A 17,966-nucleotide genomic window follows, 5' to 3' on the forward strand; every position below is an offset into this window, starting at 1 on the left:
CAGATTTGTTTTTTGTATTTTTGGTCCAATATGGCTCCTTCAACGTTTTGGGTTGCCGACACCTGCTCTATACTTACAGAGAAAGTCATGATATCAGTTTTGGGCCACAATACATTTTACTTGTGTTTTGAAGGATATACCATGTAGTGACAGGCAGAGCAATTACAGTAAAAGCCATTTCACTAGATGGCAGAAAGTACAAAATCAACCCGTGTGTCCACCTGTACACAAGTCATTGCATGCTTGAGTGGGACAGCGATAATAGCGACCCAGGTGAAGATCCCAGTAAACCATGATTCATACTGTACAGAAGGGAAGGGATTCATATCGCCCCATTCCTGGGTAGATCTCACGTGAGAGGAAGGTGGGGAAGGGGTGAATCATTTTGCAATGCAGTCTGCTGAAAATGATGGAAAGTGCCATTCTACATAGCAACTGATGCAGTGGTCAAAGTTGGAATTGCCAAAAAAAACCATATTAAACATTTTAAGGTATTCGACATTAAAGTGAAAAGTGCACCAACCCAATTCGTCACGTTTCATGTGTCAGGTAAACCGCGACGAATGGGTGCATATGAATCCCCTTCATACTGTAGGTCGCCTTTTCTTGAGGAGTATTCATTTCTGGGGGTGTATTTAAAGGGAAACTGCACTTTATTTTGGAATGTTGCCTATCGTTCACAATAGTTATTTTTGTTGCATTCTAAATATTAAATGTGATCAAAAGTTTGCTTACAAACTTGCCCTTAAAAAACACATCCAACTACCGGTACCTCCATTGAGGTTTTATATACATGATGTAAGTATATTGTATATGCAATGTAGTAACATTTTTAATACAATTTAATATTTATGTATTTTGATCATTTTAAGCATACGCATTAATTAAGATAAAGCATCACAATGTTTGTGTGACGATCTGTCACTTCACGTCTATATCTTTCCTTAGTAATTCCCTGTCAGCGCTCTTATTTTAGTTCCACTTCCTACATGTCTCCCTGAGCGCTTGTTCCCTCACCTGTCCCTGATTGGCAGTCTGGCACACCTGGTTGCAGTTGCCAATCAGGCTGCGATTTATGCCTGCCTCGCCCTCCAGTCAGGGCTCTCGGAGTGTTTCTTTCTGAAATGTTACTTACTCAGTTTGCTGTAGGCTGCTACGTTTTCGTGCACTTCCCTGCTGCACCTCTTGTGTTAAATATAATTAAAATAATCTTACCTGCACGTCGTCCTCCTGTCTCCATGCGAGTCCCTGACAGTTTGACTTTTTAACAACATCACTGATTATTACTTACTGCAGACTTTGAGAGCCAGCAAACATGATACAACATCACTTACTGTGCAACGTCTGCTGTCATTAGGATGCCGACTGCTGGGATGTTCATATAATCTCGTTTAGATGAAAAATGCCTCATAATCCTCGCAAAGAAACGAGGTGGGGGGCGGTCCTCACCAGTTCCAGGTCCTACTTAGCTGTCAAACTGTCCCAACTTGTCAGAATACCTACTCAGACTTCTTCTGTTGAGGTGAAAGGCATGATTTATGACCTACAATAAACTTCCACGGAGCAGGGAAGCGAGGAAGCAGCAGACAACTCGATGATGTAAACATAGGGACACACGGTAGTGATCACGGCACCGCTAAAAATAGTTTATCTGCGTTAGCACTTATAATAACAATATCAGTAACACTTGGTTAAAATTCAAGTCACGAAATGTAAATGGAGTATTGTCGGAGGTTTTTGAATGGTTATTTATTGGATTTTATGGGCGAAATAGAGGAGCTCCTATTGGCTCAGCTGTAAATGGACTTTTATTTACAAGTTAGAATGCATTTTTTTAAAATCCATCAGTCGTCATGTCTTTCATAATGATTGTGAACAATAGGCAAATTTCCAAAAAAAAGTGCAGTTCCCCTTTAACAGAAAATAATTCATCAACACTAAAACACAGATGCAAATCCATTTTCTATGCCGCTTGTCTGAATTACGATCCCAGGTGAGCTGGAACCTACTGTCGCTGACAGAGAAAAGTGTGGACTAGTCGCCAGCCAATCACAGGGCGTATATGGACAAACAACTGTTTACACTTACATTCACACAATTTAGAGTTTCTAATGGGCTCCAGCACCCCCCGAAAGGGATGGATGTTGCTCCTTCTCGATGCTATGTCTCACTCTAACATGCAGCAATGACCTGACTGAGCATGACTGGACTGCCTCTGAAGGCTTTGATTGTTTGATTGATTGATTGAAACTTTTATTAGTAGATTGCACAGTACAGTACATATTCCGTGCAATTGACCGCTAACATGTAACACCTGAATACGTTTTTCAACTTGTTTAAGTCAGGGTCCACGTTAATCAATTCATGGTAAAGGCGAGACTTTTTAATCAACAAATCAAGAACCTTGCTTGCACTGCGAAAAGTCAGTGTTCAAAAACAAGAAAAAAAATACAAAAATTAGGGGTATTTTATTTGAAGTAAGCAAAATTATCTGCCAATAGAACAAGAAAATTTGGCTTGTCAAGACTTTCTAAAACAAGTAAAATTAGCTAACCTCAATAAACCCCAAAATAACTTAAAGGCCTACTGAAACCCACTACTACTGACCACACAGTCTGATAGTTTATATATCAATGATGAAATCTTAACATTGCAACACATGCCAATACGGCGGGGTTAGCTTACTAAAGTGCAATTTTAAGTTTTGCGCGAAATATCCTACTGAAAACGTCTCGGTATGATGACGCCTGCGCGTGACGTCACGAATTGTAGAGGACATTTTGGGACAGCATGGTGGCCAGCTATTAAGTTGTCGGTTTTCATCGCAAAATTCCATAGTATTCTGGACATCTGTGTTGGTGAATCTTTTGCAATTTGTTCAATGAACAATGGAGACAGCAAAGAAGACAGCTGTAAGTGGGAAGCGGTGTATTGCGGCTGGCATGCAGCAACAAAAACACAGCCGGTGTTTCATTGTTTACATTCCCGAAAGATGTCAGTCAAGCTTTACCATTGGCCTGTGGAGAACTGGGACAACAGAGACTCTTACCAGGAGGACTTTGAGTTGGATACGCAGACACGGTACCGTGAGTACGCTTCCAAACATTTGATCGCTTGCCCGTACGTGCGTGCCGCTATGTGCATGTCACGTACGTAACTTTGGGGACTTTGGGGAAATATATGTGCTGTATGAACTTTGGGAAGGTGAACGGTACTTTGGGCTGTGGGATTGTGTGTGTTGTGCAGGTGTTTGAGTTGTATTGGTGGGTTATATGGACGGGAGGGGGAGGTGTTTGTTATGCAGGATTAATTTGTGGCATATTAAATATAAGCCTGGTTGTGTTGTGGCTAATAGAGTATATATATGTCTTGTGTTTATTTACTGTTTTAGTCATTCCCAGCTGAATATCAGGTCCCACCCGCCTCTCACAGCATCTTCCCTATCTGAATCGCTCCCACTGCCCTCTAGTCCTTCACTCTCACTTTCCTCATCCACAAATCTTTCATCCTCGCTCAAATTAATGGGAAAATCGTCGCTCTCTTTCTCCGAATCGCTCTCGCTGCTGGTGGCCATGATTGTAAACAATGTGCAGATGTGAGGAGCTCCACAACCTGTGACGTCACGCGCATATCGTCTGCTACTTCCGGTACAGGCAGGGCTTTTTTATCAGCGACCAAAAGTTGCAAACTTTATCGTCGATGCTCTCTACTAAATCCTTTCAGCAAAAATATGGCAACATCGCGAAATGATCAAGTATGACACATAGAATGGACCTGCTATCTCCGTTTAAATAAGAAAATCGCATTTCAGTAGGCCTTTAAAATAAGTATATTCTCACTAATAACAAGTGCACTTTTCTTGATAGAAAAAACTAATATGAGACCTTTTTTCTCAATATGTTGAAAAATACTTTTGAATGAAGTAAATGCTAGTGCCATAATCTTGACATAATGACATGCACTCGGCATTACATTTCTTGAAACCAGCAAACTTATACTAAAAACTAGTTTATTTTTGTTAATGGAAAGGCAACAAGGCAACCGCTTGTTACTTTCGGGGTCTCCTAGCCGCTCAGGCAAATCATATGGTCTAAAAATGCATTTTTCCATCGATAACATGACATCATCGTGCCAAGTGCGTGCTCTTTCAGTCATTAGTGCACATATATATACATATATATATTTATATACATATTTGTGCATGAACTATTTCTGTTCTAATTGTTTGAAATGTCACATGTTAAATATTAACTGTCAGTTTACTGTACTGTGCCAACTATATGAGTACGGGTTTTCTATTGTTTCAGTGAAAATAAAACAGCAAAAGTCCATTTGGCTGTCATCTGTTTTAATTATGAGACACAATTGTGTCAAAGTCATGATTTTTTATTTCATGCTTGAAATAAGACATGTTTACTTTGAAAAAGTAGTTTTATACTTGTGAGTGTTAATGACACAGCTTTGCAACAGTTGATATTTTAGTTTCAAGCATGTTTTACTCATTATAGGTCATCAAATCTCAGCAACAAGCTGTAATATCTTACTGAGATCATTTAGGACCAACACACTTAAAACAAGTAAAAGACTCTAACAAAAAATCTGCTTAGTGAGAAGAATTATCTTATCAGACAGAAAATAAGCAAATATCACCTTTATTTGAGTTATTTAATCCTACTTAGATTTCAGTTTTTGCAGTGTGGGTTTGACCCGCCATGTTCAAACAAGTCATCGGGTACCGTACATACTGTATAACTGGAATGCTCTTTGTCATAAGTCCCACCAATCTTTGATCTAAATTCGCACATGCGTGATAAACCTTGATGTGTCCTTGAATAAAATGTTTGCAAGATGTGTTTAAGTTGCATTCATACTTAAAGTTGAAAAGTGTGGACATTTAAGAAAATGAGTGTGCTAGCAGTGAGGCAAATGGGCTGAGTGGAGGAAATCCTGTTAACAACGGTTGAACAAACGTTAAGCGTGAGATCACGTGGCTGAAGGAAATCCTTTCACCAGTCCTTGTACATGACCACATTAGGTACACCTAAACACTCTAATCCGGTGGTTTCGCAAACTTTTTATTCCACAGAGTACCACCTCAGAAGACACTTGGCTATCTAAGTACCACCATAATGACCAACATTAAAATACAGTAGCGTATTTGGCCTAAGTTTTCGTTAAAAACAAGGAAGAGGTTTCGTTTAACAAGCATATTTAATATTTTTGGCCACTGTAACATTACACACAGTTTGAACAGTAACACTGTGTTTGAATATAGGAAAACAAGATACTAAACACTTAAGTAAGTGATTATTTGGTGTACCACCAGTGGTACACGTACACCAGTTTAAAAATCACTGCTCTAAGCAATCAAATCAGCTTTATTGGACAAGTATGTTTAACACGCAATGAATTTGACCTGGTAGACTCTGCTCTCTTAGTTCTATGTCAGGGATTCTCAAACAGTGGTTCCATCTAGTGCAGACCTGGGCAAATTAAGGCCTGGGGGGAACATGCGGCCCGTTAAGCTATTCAATCTGGCCCGCCGGACAGTCCCAAATAATTTTTTCGATCTTTAAGATGGAAAGTGTAGCTGCCATTATGATGTGCAGTGATGTTTTCTAATGACCGAAAGTCTTCAACTATACTAAGTCTTTCAATGCTTGGAATCTGCGCTTATGGATGATATACCAGTTACTATGGTAATCTAATTAGTTACTATGGTAATCTAATTAGTTACTATGGTCATCTAATTAGTTACTATGGTCATCTACGTCACAGCAGCTCAGACGAGGCACCAAACAGTGTGGGCGGGAAGCGTTTCCACAGAAGCGGGAGGAGATTTTCACAACAACGTTCTAAAGCTTAGTGATATATCAGATATATCAGATTGTAGGTGGGTTTATTTTGTACCCTTCGCGTTCAAATTTCACCGTTTGTTGCATTTTTGTTGCGTTTCACTTGATTGTAAAATATGTCGATCAAAGGGGGGTGTGACATTCATATTTCGTCAATATTCAGTGTTTTATCGTTCATAGAAACATTTTAAATTCAATTACGTTTTTTAAGGCGGTCTGTCATAACGTTTTTAGCATTCAATCAGACATTATTGTGAGGTTTTTTTCTCTAAATGTGGCCCCCGAGTCAAAATAATTGCCCAGGCCTGATCTAGCGGTACGTCAAAGAATCAATTAAATATTCAAACACAGTGTTACTCTTCAAACTGTGTGTAATGTTAGTGTCCAAAACTATTAAATATACTTGTTGAATAAAACCACTGCCTTGTTTTAAATGAATACTTAGGCCTACTACGCTACTGTATTTTAATGTTGGTCATTATGGTGGTACTTGGAGCAAAGAGTATTCTGCGGTGGTACTTGGTGAAAAGAGTTTGAGACGCACGGTTCTGTGCTAAAGCATATTTAACAAAAAAAGAGCGGTGAATGCCAACATTTAAATTGTTGCTGAATTGTTCTAAAAACATTATAATAAATAATGATAAATGGGTTATACTTGTATAGCGCTTTTCTACCTTCAAGGTACTCAAAGCGCTTTGACAGTATTTCCAAATTCACCCATTCACACACACATTCACACACTGATGGAGGGAGCTGCCATGCAAGGCGCTAACCAGCAGCCATCAGGAGCAAGGGGTGAAGTGTCTTGCCCAAGGACACAACGGACGTGACTAGGATGGTAGAAGGTGGGGATTGAACCCCAGTAACCAGCAACCCTCCGATTGCTGGCAAGGCCACTCTACCAACTTTGCCACGCCGTCCCACGCCTGATCTACTAATATCCAAATACCACGCGCCAAACAGCATGTGCAAACTATAAAATTGCATGGGCATGTTGCATGTGATCTACGAAGTCATTGTGTACAATTAACAACTGATGCAGACCGCCCTATTTACCATTTACTGCACATCCATGGTATCATGCTGCTACCTGGAGTGTTTTGCTGTGTTTTGAAACATGCAGCAGATATGTACCACTTTTTATGGGCATTTTAGAGGTTATCTTGCAGTGTATCTGCATTGAAACACACTTTTTTTGTGCAATAAAGGTGCACCCTGTGAGAGGATGGCACTAATTGCAAGCATGTGTTGGAATGTTCCAGTTACAACAAAATGCATATTGCAAGAAGTTTATTCATATGTATGAAAAAACAAAACGTCATTAAAAAAAAACGCCAGCAGACAAAAAACAAATACATTTTTTTTTTTTTTATCAGGCCATTAAGTCATTCAGCAACTATAAAATTAGAAAATGATATTGCTGAATAGACACGTTAAATATTTGTATTTTCGACAGTCCGTATATGTTGACAAGCACACGTAGAACATAGCTGTGCCGCGATTGCCTACTTTCTCACAGCCATGTCTGCGCAACTGCCAGTTCACACCTAACCTTCTAGACATACTAAATGTTTGCACATCCCTTCTAGACATACTATTTATAGTAACAAAACAGCGGTCCAGAACAGTTTTATCCTTGATAAATTCCACTGCGTGTGCTGAATAGTTGTATTTGCATCTTCTCCCCCTTCTGATGACCAGCATATATTTTTAATATTCTTGAAAATAGTCACGCTAAACGGATTGCACTCCTTATTTCCTCAATTAAGAAACACAATCCTTTCCGCACAAGTTGAGTAGATCAGCTTTGCGTTTCACAAACGAAAACGTTTAGTAGATCAGACCCAGTGTTTAAAAAAAAAAAAAAATCCCTTTGGTGAGCTAAAACATAATAAGGTGACCTGTTGGAGACTCGTGTTCTAATGAATCCAGTACAACAGCATTATCAAAAAAGTTGTGCTGCATTGTACTGAGAAGTGTTTCAAATATTTTAGTTACCCTATTAGCCAGGCCAAATTCCTGCCATGAAACTGCAGTTACATCAAAACTGAGCTGTATTCAAAGTTAAAGTACCACTGATAGACACACACACACACACACACACTAGGTGTGGTGAAATTACCCTCTGCATTTGACCCATCCCCTTGTTCCACCTCCTGGGAGGTGAGGGGAGAAGTGAGCAGCAGCGGTGGCCACGCTCGGGAATCATTTTGGTGATTTAACCCCCAATTCCAACCCTTGATTCTGAGTGCCAAGCAGGGAGGAAATTACCTTTACAGATGCAATATTTTGCTTGTATTGTATTTCAGTATCAAGGCCATTCCACCAAATAGATATATACACTACATTTTGTGCCATCTCATGTACTTTGTGCGCTGGTATAACAATGTTTTTTGGATCCAAAAATCCTTGATTACTCAAAATGTGTATCACAGGCAACATCATTTGTTTTCTTGCCAAGGTTCCTGAGCTAAAGATGACTCATTTGAGTAACCGGACTTAACAAACAGGAATGTTATTGGGGTTTTTCCGTAGTAATCAACACATGACATACTGTATAGCGACATGGCCTTATGTTGATGGAATATTGACACATACCGTAGCCCATAATAAATGCATCAACAACATCACAGACTGTGTTGATATTTTTTCTTTCATGGTTGAAATATCATCGAATATACAGAAGGATGTATATAAATGAGTCAACCAATTACTTTTGGCCTTACTGTTGAATGATGCAACTTGCTGTGGACCATGTGACTTGTGTAATATTTCACATTTTCTGATGGCTGATGTGAAAACCCAGGGACAAGACTTGGGTGCGAATTTTAAATACATCGTTTTTTGTCAGAAAATTGACAGAAAATTTACTTAAAGTATAGTTGAGATGAGGTGCAACACAAATATGTAAAAAAAAATAAAAAATTGTTTTCGAATGTATTATTTACATGTATAAATATTTTACATGATGAAGTCTAACTTAAATTGGGGACAGGCATCACATTTCCAGTGTTCAAAGTAGTTAAAATAAATAGTTTTAATTGTATTTATTAAATATTTAAATAGGTCAATGTGCAGGACATGTTCCCTAATTGAAAAAATTATTACATCGTGCATTTTTCTATTTTATTTCCACGGGGCGCAAATAGTACATTTGAATTTTAACGGCGCATCATTTTTGTGTCTGTGTTTGTGCTTTTTCTTGGCAGGTAATGGATGTGCAGCAATCCACCAAACGACAGCACCGTTCAGATGTCCCTACCTTCAAATGATATTGGCACAACAGAACTGCAGGTTTAACCACTAAAGTTGCCATGGCAACAGCCCCCACCACACCGCAACATGCTGTGTAACCGAGAGTGTGACCTACACTCCTGACTGAGTCGTTACAACTGCGTGCATGCTTTATTAAAAATTCTCAGCAGGTACAAACCTGGTCACTCTGTGGTTGTATTTAGTTGATAATCAGAAAATTAACATATCCTTTATATGATTGGAAAATGTCAGAATTGCTGTCATTAGTAGGTGTCTTGCTTGGATGCACCAGTACAGCTAAAGAGGCAAAAAAGTGTAAGGGGACACATTTCCCATGTTATCTACTTTTAAAATCATGTATTTGTTGTGAAAATTGTGATAGTGTAAATGTTTCACACAGAATGAGGGTTTACAAACATCTCATTATTTCAAAAATGCAGAACATGAGACAGTTCAGACTTTAAAAAAAAAAAAGCAAACTGCTGCCACAGCCTGCAGATTGTTTTAATGTGTTGTCCTTAAAGCATAGCATCATGTCAATACAAATATCAACACAAACTGTAATGTACGAGTTTGCAGGATCATAGAACCACTTTTTATCTATAGTGTAAAATAAATAAGATTACCAAAATATAAGAAAAAAAAGCTGCAAATCACCATTAGTAAAAACTAACATTCACTAGAAATTCACAGCTCTGACCTCCACCAGACCGTGTCCTGAATCCAGATGGTGATTTCTGATATTTTCTGAAAGGTAGATAAAAATATGCTCAAAACTTTTTAAGCTAAATTTAGCAAAATGAAAGAAACCTTGTCAGTCATCCACTATCTTTGTCTCTGTGGGTGAAGCGCAGCCGTAAGTAAACACAGAAAACATAAGGTAATATGGTAAAAATTAACGAGATCAGGCCAAATCAGTGGTTTCTTATCCCATTCCCTACATTTCCTGAAACTTATATAAACATCCATCAATAATGTTTTTTGTTATTTTGCTAATTTACAGTCAAACAAACAAACGGCAATGATTAAACAACATCGAATATAATTTTATAAATAAAACAGTCTATACTAGTTCTTCTCAAATAATGTGTTTGTGTGTGGAGGGTACGGGGCATGTGACCCTAGGGAACTTGCTTCATCAGTATCATGCTTCAAAAAACTGTGTTCTTCAAAGTGTGCTCATTGTAGCCATCAATCCTGACTTTCTCATTTTGATTATAAAAAACAGCACAAATTGTTGCATTTATTTTGGTTTTGTAGGTAACATATTTTTTTTAAATGTTGCCGATCAATTTGAATGAGTTATCTATTTAATTGTATTTTTCAGTATAATATGGTTGAAGTAGGTGAATTTTTTTTTTTTATTTCAAGACAAATTTATGCACTTTAAATTTTTTCTGTTGCAGACAAAAAAAACAATGTTAGTAAAGTTATTCTTTGCTGTAAGTAAATTTCTTTTTTTTTTCTTAAACGTTAAGGATACAGTGTTATGCTGAGGTGTACTTATAAACATTTCATAGACAAATTATACTATTTATAGTCGTAGCAGAGAGTGGGGGGAGGGGGTCACAAAAAAGTGTTATTCTTCCAAGGGGGGCATAACAGAAAATATTTGAGAAACACTGCTCTATGCACATACAGTACACACAAGGAGAAAAATGATCAATGCATCTCTCACCGTGGAACCTCCAACGTTTGTAGCTAGTTTTCTTTGGATATTTTCGGGTGAATCTGCAGCCATTACGCTGTTAAAAGTGTTTGCGTGGTAAAATATAATTAGTGTAAGTACTGTACATTACGCCAACAGCTAATGGGAAGCAGTTACAAGGACGGGAGGTTTTTGTTAATAAACACTGAGTAACTAAAAAAAACAGTCAATATAGAAAATAAAATCAGTTGACTTAAACGTTATCTACTGTGTCCATCCTAAATATCAAACCGAGGAGTATATTCCGCTATTAACTAACCATAAGAGACACATCTTTCAGCTCTGGTCACAATAACGACATACAATGTCCATGCATTACTTGAAGACTTCTTGCGTCAAGAGGGTACATGGGTGGAGATCGAACAGTGATTTTATCTCAAGAAGTGGCGGTATGAACTATCCATTATGTTGTCTTGTGGAACTGGCAACCAGAACAAGCACTAGTCTGAGATCACAGCATTGTCCATTTTTGGAGTGTCTTAACAAATGCATTGGCTCCACCTACTAACGCGGAACTGTACATAAACAGCTGCTTGGTACACACTTGGGGCAAATAAGAACATCTGTCAGCATCAGATGACCAATATGTTTGCCAGAGGAAATTATCCTAATTGACATAAGATTTTTTTTATTTTTTATTACTCAATCTATTTATATTTTAATTAAACACACACAAACACATCTGTGGTTTTTCTCTGCTACACTGGGTTGCTGGACGGAATGATTGAATGAGTTTCAAAGTACAGTTCAATAATAATCCGTCATCAATAAATACTAGCATTTTTTATTTTGCACGTTAAACAGATACAATCATTTTGACGTTTTTTGTACATAAGGGACACCAACAGGCAACCTGACATTTATTTTTTAGTTTTCTAACATTATGTTAATGTATTGAATGCTGAATGTAATAAGAATTGACTCACCTGTCTGCAATAAATATCACAACAAATGCACTTTTCAATATGGTTAAAGTGCAATACTAATATTGATTTTCACACTGTACAAACACAACATAATTACATATTTGCATACCAAAACTACCGTAGTAGTAGGATGAAAGAAGGGTTAATGTAAGATGCCCCCTGCTATGTAAATTACAAGTTGGGAGTACGCCTTAACCAGAAAAGAAGCTGAGCGAGACTATTTCATTCCAAAGCCTGCTAAGCTGCACTCAAAACGATTCGATCCTCATTCTGAATTATATTTCTTTGCGAAGTTTATAAACTTGCAACAAAACAAAAATAAATTAAAATATCCGAACATCTGTGTGGAATTGTCATCTTCTTCTGGTGTGTGCATGGGTTTTCGCTGGGTACTCAGGCTTTCCTCCAGCATTGCAAAAACATGCATATTATTTTTAATTGGAGAAACTTAAAGGGGAACATTATCACAATTTCAGAATTGTTAAAACCATTAAAAATCAGTTCCCAGTGGCTTATTATATTTTTCGAAGTTTTTTTCAAAATTGTACCCATCACGCAATATCCCTAAAAAAAGCTTCAAAGTGCCTGATTTTAACCACCCGTCCATTTTCCTGTGACGTCACATAGTGAAGCCAACACAAACAAACATGGCGGAAAGAACAGCAAGCTATAGCGACATTAGCTCGGATTCAGACTCGGATTTCAGTGGCTTAAGCGATTCAACAGATTACGAATGTATTGAAACGGATGGTTGTAGTGTGGAGGCAGGTAGCGAAAACGAAATTGAAGAAGAAACTGAAGCTATTGAGCCATATCGGTTTGAACTGTATGCAAGCGAAACCGACGAAAACGACACGACAGCCAGCGACACGGGAGAAAGCGAGGACGAATTCGGCGATCGCCTTCTAACCAACGATTGGTATGTGTTTGTTTGGCATTAAAGGAAACTAACAACTATGAACTAGGTTTACAGCATATGAAATACATTTGGCAACAACATGCACTTTGAGAGTGCGGACAGCCCAATTTTCATCAATTAATATATTCTGCAGACATACCCTCATGTCAGCAGGCCAGGGAACATAGGGTCGATATTCTTCTCTTGATCATCTTGGGACGGTGTGAGCCAAGACATCCAGGGGGGTTTAGCTCGCTCGTCTGCGGGAACAAACTGCCGCCATTGCTTGCTGTGCTACCGAGGTCCTTTGTCCCTGAATTGCTCACACACTCCGGCAAATTCAATGGGGGTCTGGCGGCAGATTTCTTTGACTTTATCGTTGGAAATGCATATGCTTTGAGTGTCGCAGGATATCCACACATTCTTGCCATCTCTGTCGTAACATAGCTTTTGTCGGTTAAGTGTGCGGAACAAACGTCCAATTTCTTGCCACTTTCGCATCTTTGGGCCACTGGTGCAACTTGAATCCGTCCCTGTTCATGTTGTTACACCCTCCGACAACACACCGACGAGGCATGATGTCTCCAAGGTACGGAAAACAGTCGAAAAAACGGAAAATAACAGAGCTGTTTTGACCCGATGTTTGAGAAAATGGCGGATTGCTTCCCGATGTGACGTCACGTTATGACGTCATCGCTCCGAGAGCGAATATTAGAAAGACGTTTAATTCGCCAAAATTCACCCATTTAGAGTTCGGAAATCGGTTAAAAAAATATATGCTCTTTTTTTCTGCAACATCAAGGTATATATTGACGCTTACATAGGTCTGGTGATAATGTTCTCCTTTAACTGTCCACAGGTGTGAATACCTGTCTCTCCACATGTGCCCTGTAAGGCTGGCGACCAGTCCGGGGTGTACCCCACTTGCCCGAAGTCAGCTTGGATGGGCTCTCGCTCAGCTGTGACCTTAATGATGACACGCGGTACAGAAAATAGATGGATGTTATTTACAATGGTGGTTGGATAATTTTGAGTGCAACTGTATTTCCACACACCGAGCCATGAACCAAACATGACAGGAAATGTTTTTTTCAAAACTCTCTCACGCATGGCTGCTTTATTTCCAATTTGCGGTCATCATATTTCAGGCTAAAGCCATGCGCTGAGGTTCCTCTAGGTTATCACGAAACCTGTCAAGAAATCGCGAGGCCAGTTCGTCATCGACAAGCCGCCCGTCGCTAGACAAGGTAACAGTCATCAGCTGTTGGGTACGCAGGGTCTGGTTATCCTCACAGAGGCGTAATTCTTCCCTGGAAGTCCCGACCGCGAGGATGCACGCCTGTGGTGGGTTGATCACAGCGCTGAAGCCACTGATGCCAAACATCCCAAGATTGGATATACTAAGGGAGAAAGAGTTGGATGTGGATAAATAGCACCAGAAGAACAAGACAACAATATATAGAAATGGCATAATAGTTGGAACAAAATAAATCCCGTAAAGTAGACATGTATAGATGTGGAGTTCCATCATGTACACATGATGTCCTTTCACTGTTTATGATACACGCAGCAGCTCACAAGTCAATATAGCAGCATAATCTAGTCAGCTCTCTGGTCACGGTACCGCTGAAAATAGTTAATCTGCTTTAGCACTTATAACAACAATATCGCTAATACATTGTTAATATTCAAATCACGAGATGTAAATGGAGCATTGTCGGCAATTTTTGGATGTTTTTTTAAAAGGCTTTATGGGCGCAATAGTGTACTCCCATTAGCTAAATCGTTAGCCACCTCATACTTGCCGTATTAAACGACTTAGAATGCATTAAAACAATTAAAACACGTGTGCTTGTCTTGCATAGGATTGTGAAGATTGTGAATGATAGGCACAATTTAAAAAAAGTGCAGTTCACCTTTAAGCTGTTTGAATCTTAGAAGTCGTTCAAAATAACTCCAAAAATACTTTGTGTTGATCAACAATTTGCCTTCTTAGCTTTTCATAGTTATTTGGACTTTTCCATTATAGTCCTGGTCGATCAAAGAGTGTTGTCGAATAAACGTATTTTAAGGTGCTAAAGAGACACTTTTAGCTACATTCAGTCATGATCACATCTTGGCTTTGTCAAGATAAAATGTGAAGTGAAGTGAAGTGAATTATATTTATATAGCACTTTTCTCTAGTGACTCAAAGCGCTTTACATAGTGAAACCCAATATCTAAGTTACATTTAAACCAATGTGGGTGGCACTGGGAGCAGGTGGGTAAAGTGTCTTGCCCAAGGACACAACGGCAGTGACTAGGATGGCAGAAGCTGGGATCGAACCTGGAACCCTCAAGTTGCTGGCACGGCCACTCTACCAACCGAGCTATACCGTCCCTTTCATTCTGCCATTCTGGAACCTTCAGCATTACTTACTATTAGATTTGAGTGACTATTAGTCTATATTGAGCCTGTATGCAGAATTCTGACTCGGTGCAATTCAAGGTTACACCAAAAACAAATTTAAAACTGTATACCCAATGCCTTTTAAAATCCTTGAAGATGTACACAGTATAATCCTTCCACCCTTGAAAAAATGGTTCAAATAAATCAGGACCAAAATTCAAGCCAAAGCCTGTATGTCATCTTCTGACTAGAATTGTATATTTATCTATCTTTATCTCCGTCTCTACATTTTGAAAAACATATTGTATTGATATTTATGGTTATCTGCCTTGCAGACATACACATGCACATAACATATGCAATGCATGCACGAAAAAAAAACATCTACCTGTAAGTATGAACAACATACAGTCTTCACCAGTAAACAATATTGTGAAAATATACTGTACATAATGATCAAGGATGCTTGCACAGGTGCAAAGAGTGCTGAATTCATTGCTCCTGGGTGACAAAGAACCCCCATTTATGTCCAAACAACAACATTAATTCTAATGACTCGAACATTTTCAGCAATTGATGGCAACTGAGCTGATGTCCTATGTAGACCAAGAACTCACTCACACACAATCAAGAATGCACAACATGATGACTAAATAATGCATGATGGTAGACTGACATTTATTTTGATTATGTCACACATTTTCTTTTTCTTTGTTTTACCTGAATGAGCCGCCCTGGTACTCCTCAGGTAGAAGTTTTCCATCTCGAGCCTTTCGGGCCAATGCCTGTCACAGATTTGAAATCATTAAAACCTCATCCTAAAATATTTTGATCGAAGTAGTATATGTATAAAATGTAAAACACAAAACAAATAACTAAGAACCTAAATTTAATTTAAAAGCTCAAACACAGAAAGGCTATATGTTGCTTCTGTTATATGACCACACCACAACAATGATTATTAAAAAAGTCATGGGAAAAATATAACTGATTTGTTCAAGCTAGCCATACAAAACAAATAACAATACATATAAACACTGAAAGTGGAACATGGTGTCCAATAGCAGCATTTGAGACAAATAGAAACCATCAGTTTGCCTTGCTAAAATGACGAAAGAACTGACAAGACCCAGAAGGGAAGATGAGGCATCTGGCAAACAAAACAACCCACTATTGTAGTCAGGTTTTTGTGGCACAGCGTGATTGTTTGTAGTGACCTTAGAGAAAACAAAAGGAATACAAGTTTGGCTATGGGATTGTTTCTAGTGAAACAATGTGTACAAGCCATTTTGTTTTGTTAGGAATATTTTATGATGTTGCTTTTCAGATGCATGTGGGGTTTTTCTTACCTAAAACTGCGCGGGGGATGAACCGGTTAGTATAATGATAAACAACGGTAGAACTCCCAAAGATTAGTGATAATACGTTTTAAAAATAGTAATTGTTACCGTACTTTGAAAAACTCGCTGAGGTACTGCTCATTTCCAAGAGAAGCAGCTAGCAAACTAATCACGAGCTAACTTAAATGTTAACATTAATACAAGACACATTGCTGTGTGAGCAACTAGGCTATTCAACTGAGCACATTTAACCTACAGTCTGTGCTCTCTTTTAAGACAGGCCGCTAGGCCAACTCAGTGGCCTAGTGGTTAGAGTGTCTGCCCTGAGATCGGTAGGTTGTGAGTTCAAACCCCGGCCGAGTCATACCAAAGACTATAAAAATGGGACCCATTAACTCCCTGCTTGGCACTCAGCATTAAGGGTTGGAATTGGGGGTTAAATCACCAAAAATGATTCCCGGGCGCAGCCACCGCTGCTGCCCACTGCTCCCCTCACCTCCCAGGGGGTGATCAAGGGTGATGGGTCAAATGCAGAGAGTAATTTCGCCACACGTAGTGTGTGTGTGATAATCAGTGGTACTTTAACTTTTAACTTTAACTTTTTTAGATGTGACAATCCATACACAGAGGTGTTAACAGGAACCCACGTGACGTCACAAAAGTCAGGAAGTGAAGCAAGCAACTGCCGTTTTGCCTTTTCAGTTTAATAAAAAAACACTCCAAAACCTTTACAAATCAAAACAAAAGAGGATCAACATATTTGAAGACTCAAATAACAAAAATATGGCTCTTAAGAAGCCAGAACATTATTTAATGTTTCTTTTGCCAAGGAAAGTATATTTTGTGTCTGTTGTTTACTCAATGAAACTTAATTAGTGTTTAGTGTATTCAGTGTGTGTTTAAATACTTTTTGAGCCCATTCAACCATACCGTGATAACATTGATAACCAAGATAATTTTAGTAAAACTAACCATGATGCAAACATTTCATACCGTTACATCCCTAAACTGAACATATTACAGGGACCCCCTGATATCTAGAAGTAAATTATACATATGTTTTTATACAGAATGTATAATGTTTTTTTTCTGAACTTCCGGTTCCGGTTCACCGTGCGTGACTGCTCGCTGTTTCGAAAAAGCTAAGTATCGTTCTATTTGTGTGCTTTTAATTGTTCTGCAGCTTTCTTTATTACTTTCTTAACATATTTAGTAGTACTATTTAACTTGCAAATCACCCGATCTCTGTCTCACCACCCCTCCCGCAGCTAGCTAGCAGCTAGCTGCTAAGCTAACGAAGCTAGCGCGGAGAAAGGCGGCGCCGGTCGCCGGTCAGAAGGAATCTACTCCTGCACACCGTGACCAGGACTTCTCGGAAGACAGCAGGAACTTCACTCGGTGACAGAAAACACCGTGTGTATGGCTTCCTGCGCGTCTTGCACCTTACTCACGGAGAGGCTGGCTCTGCTAGAGGGCCGTGTCCGCCAGTTAGAGCAGAGTAATCTCGTAACTTTAGATGTTGCGGACACATCTGCTAGCGTTAGCTGTAGCGAGCTAACTAGCCCAGCCTGTAGTAGTCCTAAGCGGCCTACAAG

General features: G+C 38.9%; 1 protein-coding gene across 1 annotated transcript in view; it reads right to left on the reverse strand.

The window, feature by feature from the left end:
- Nucleotides 1-13,725: 13,725 nt before the first annotated feature.
- pdhx (pyruvate dehydrogenase complex component X) overlaps nucleotides 13,726-17,966 on the reverse strand; it is a 43,385-nt gene continuing 39,144 nt past the window's right edge. Inside the window, exons 10-11 of the mRNA XM_061969965.1 lie at nucleotides 15,752-15,816; nucleotides 13,726-14,042 (exon numbers count right to left, since the gene is read on the reverse strand). Coding sequence (XP_061825949.1) covers nucleotides 13,787-14,042; nucleotides 15,752-15,816 — 321 coding nt within the window. The 3' untranslated portion in view covers nucleotides 13,726-13,786. The remainder of the gene's footprint in view (nucleotides 14,043-15,751; nucleotides 15,817-17,966) is intronic.

Source organism: Nerophis lumbriciformis, linkage group LG10, assembly GCF_033978685.3.
Source record: "Nerophis lumbriciformis linkage group LG10, RoL_Nlum_v2.1, whole genome shotgun sequence".
Classification (NCBI taxonomy): domain Eukaryota; kingdom Metazoa; phylum Chordata; class Actinopteri; order Syngnathiformes; family Syngnathidae; genus Nerophis; species Nerophis lumbriciformis.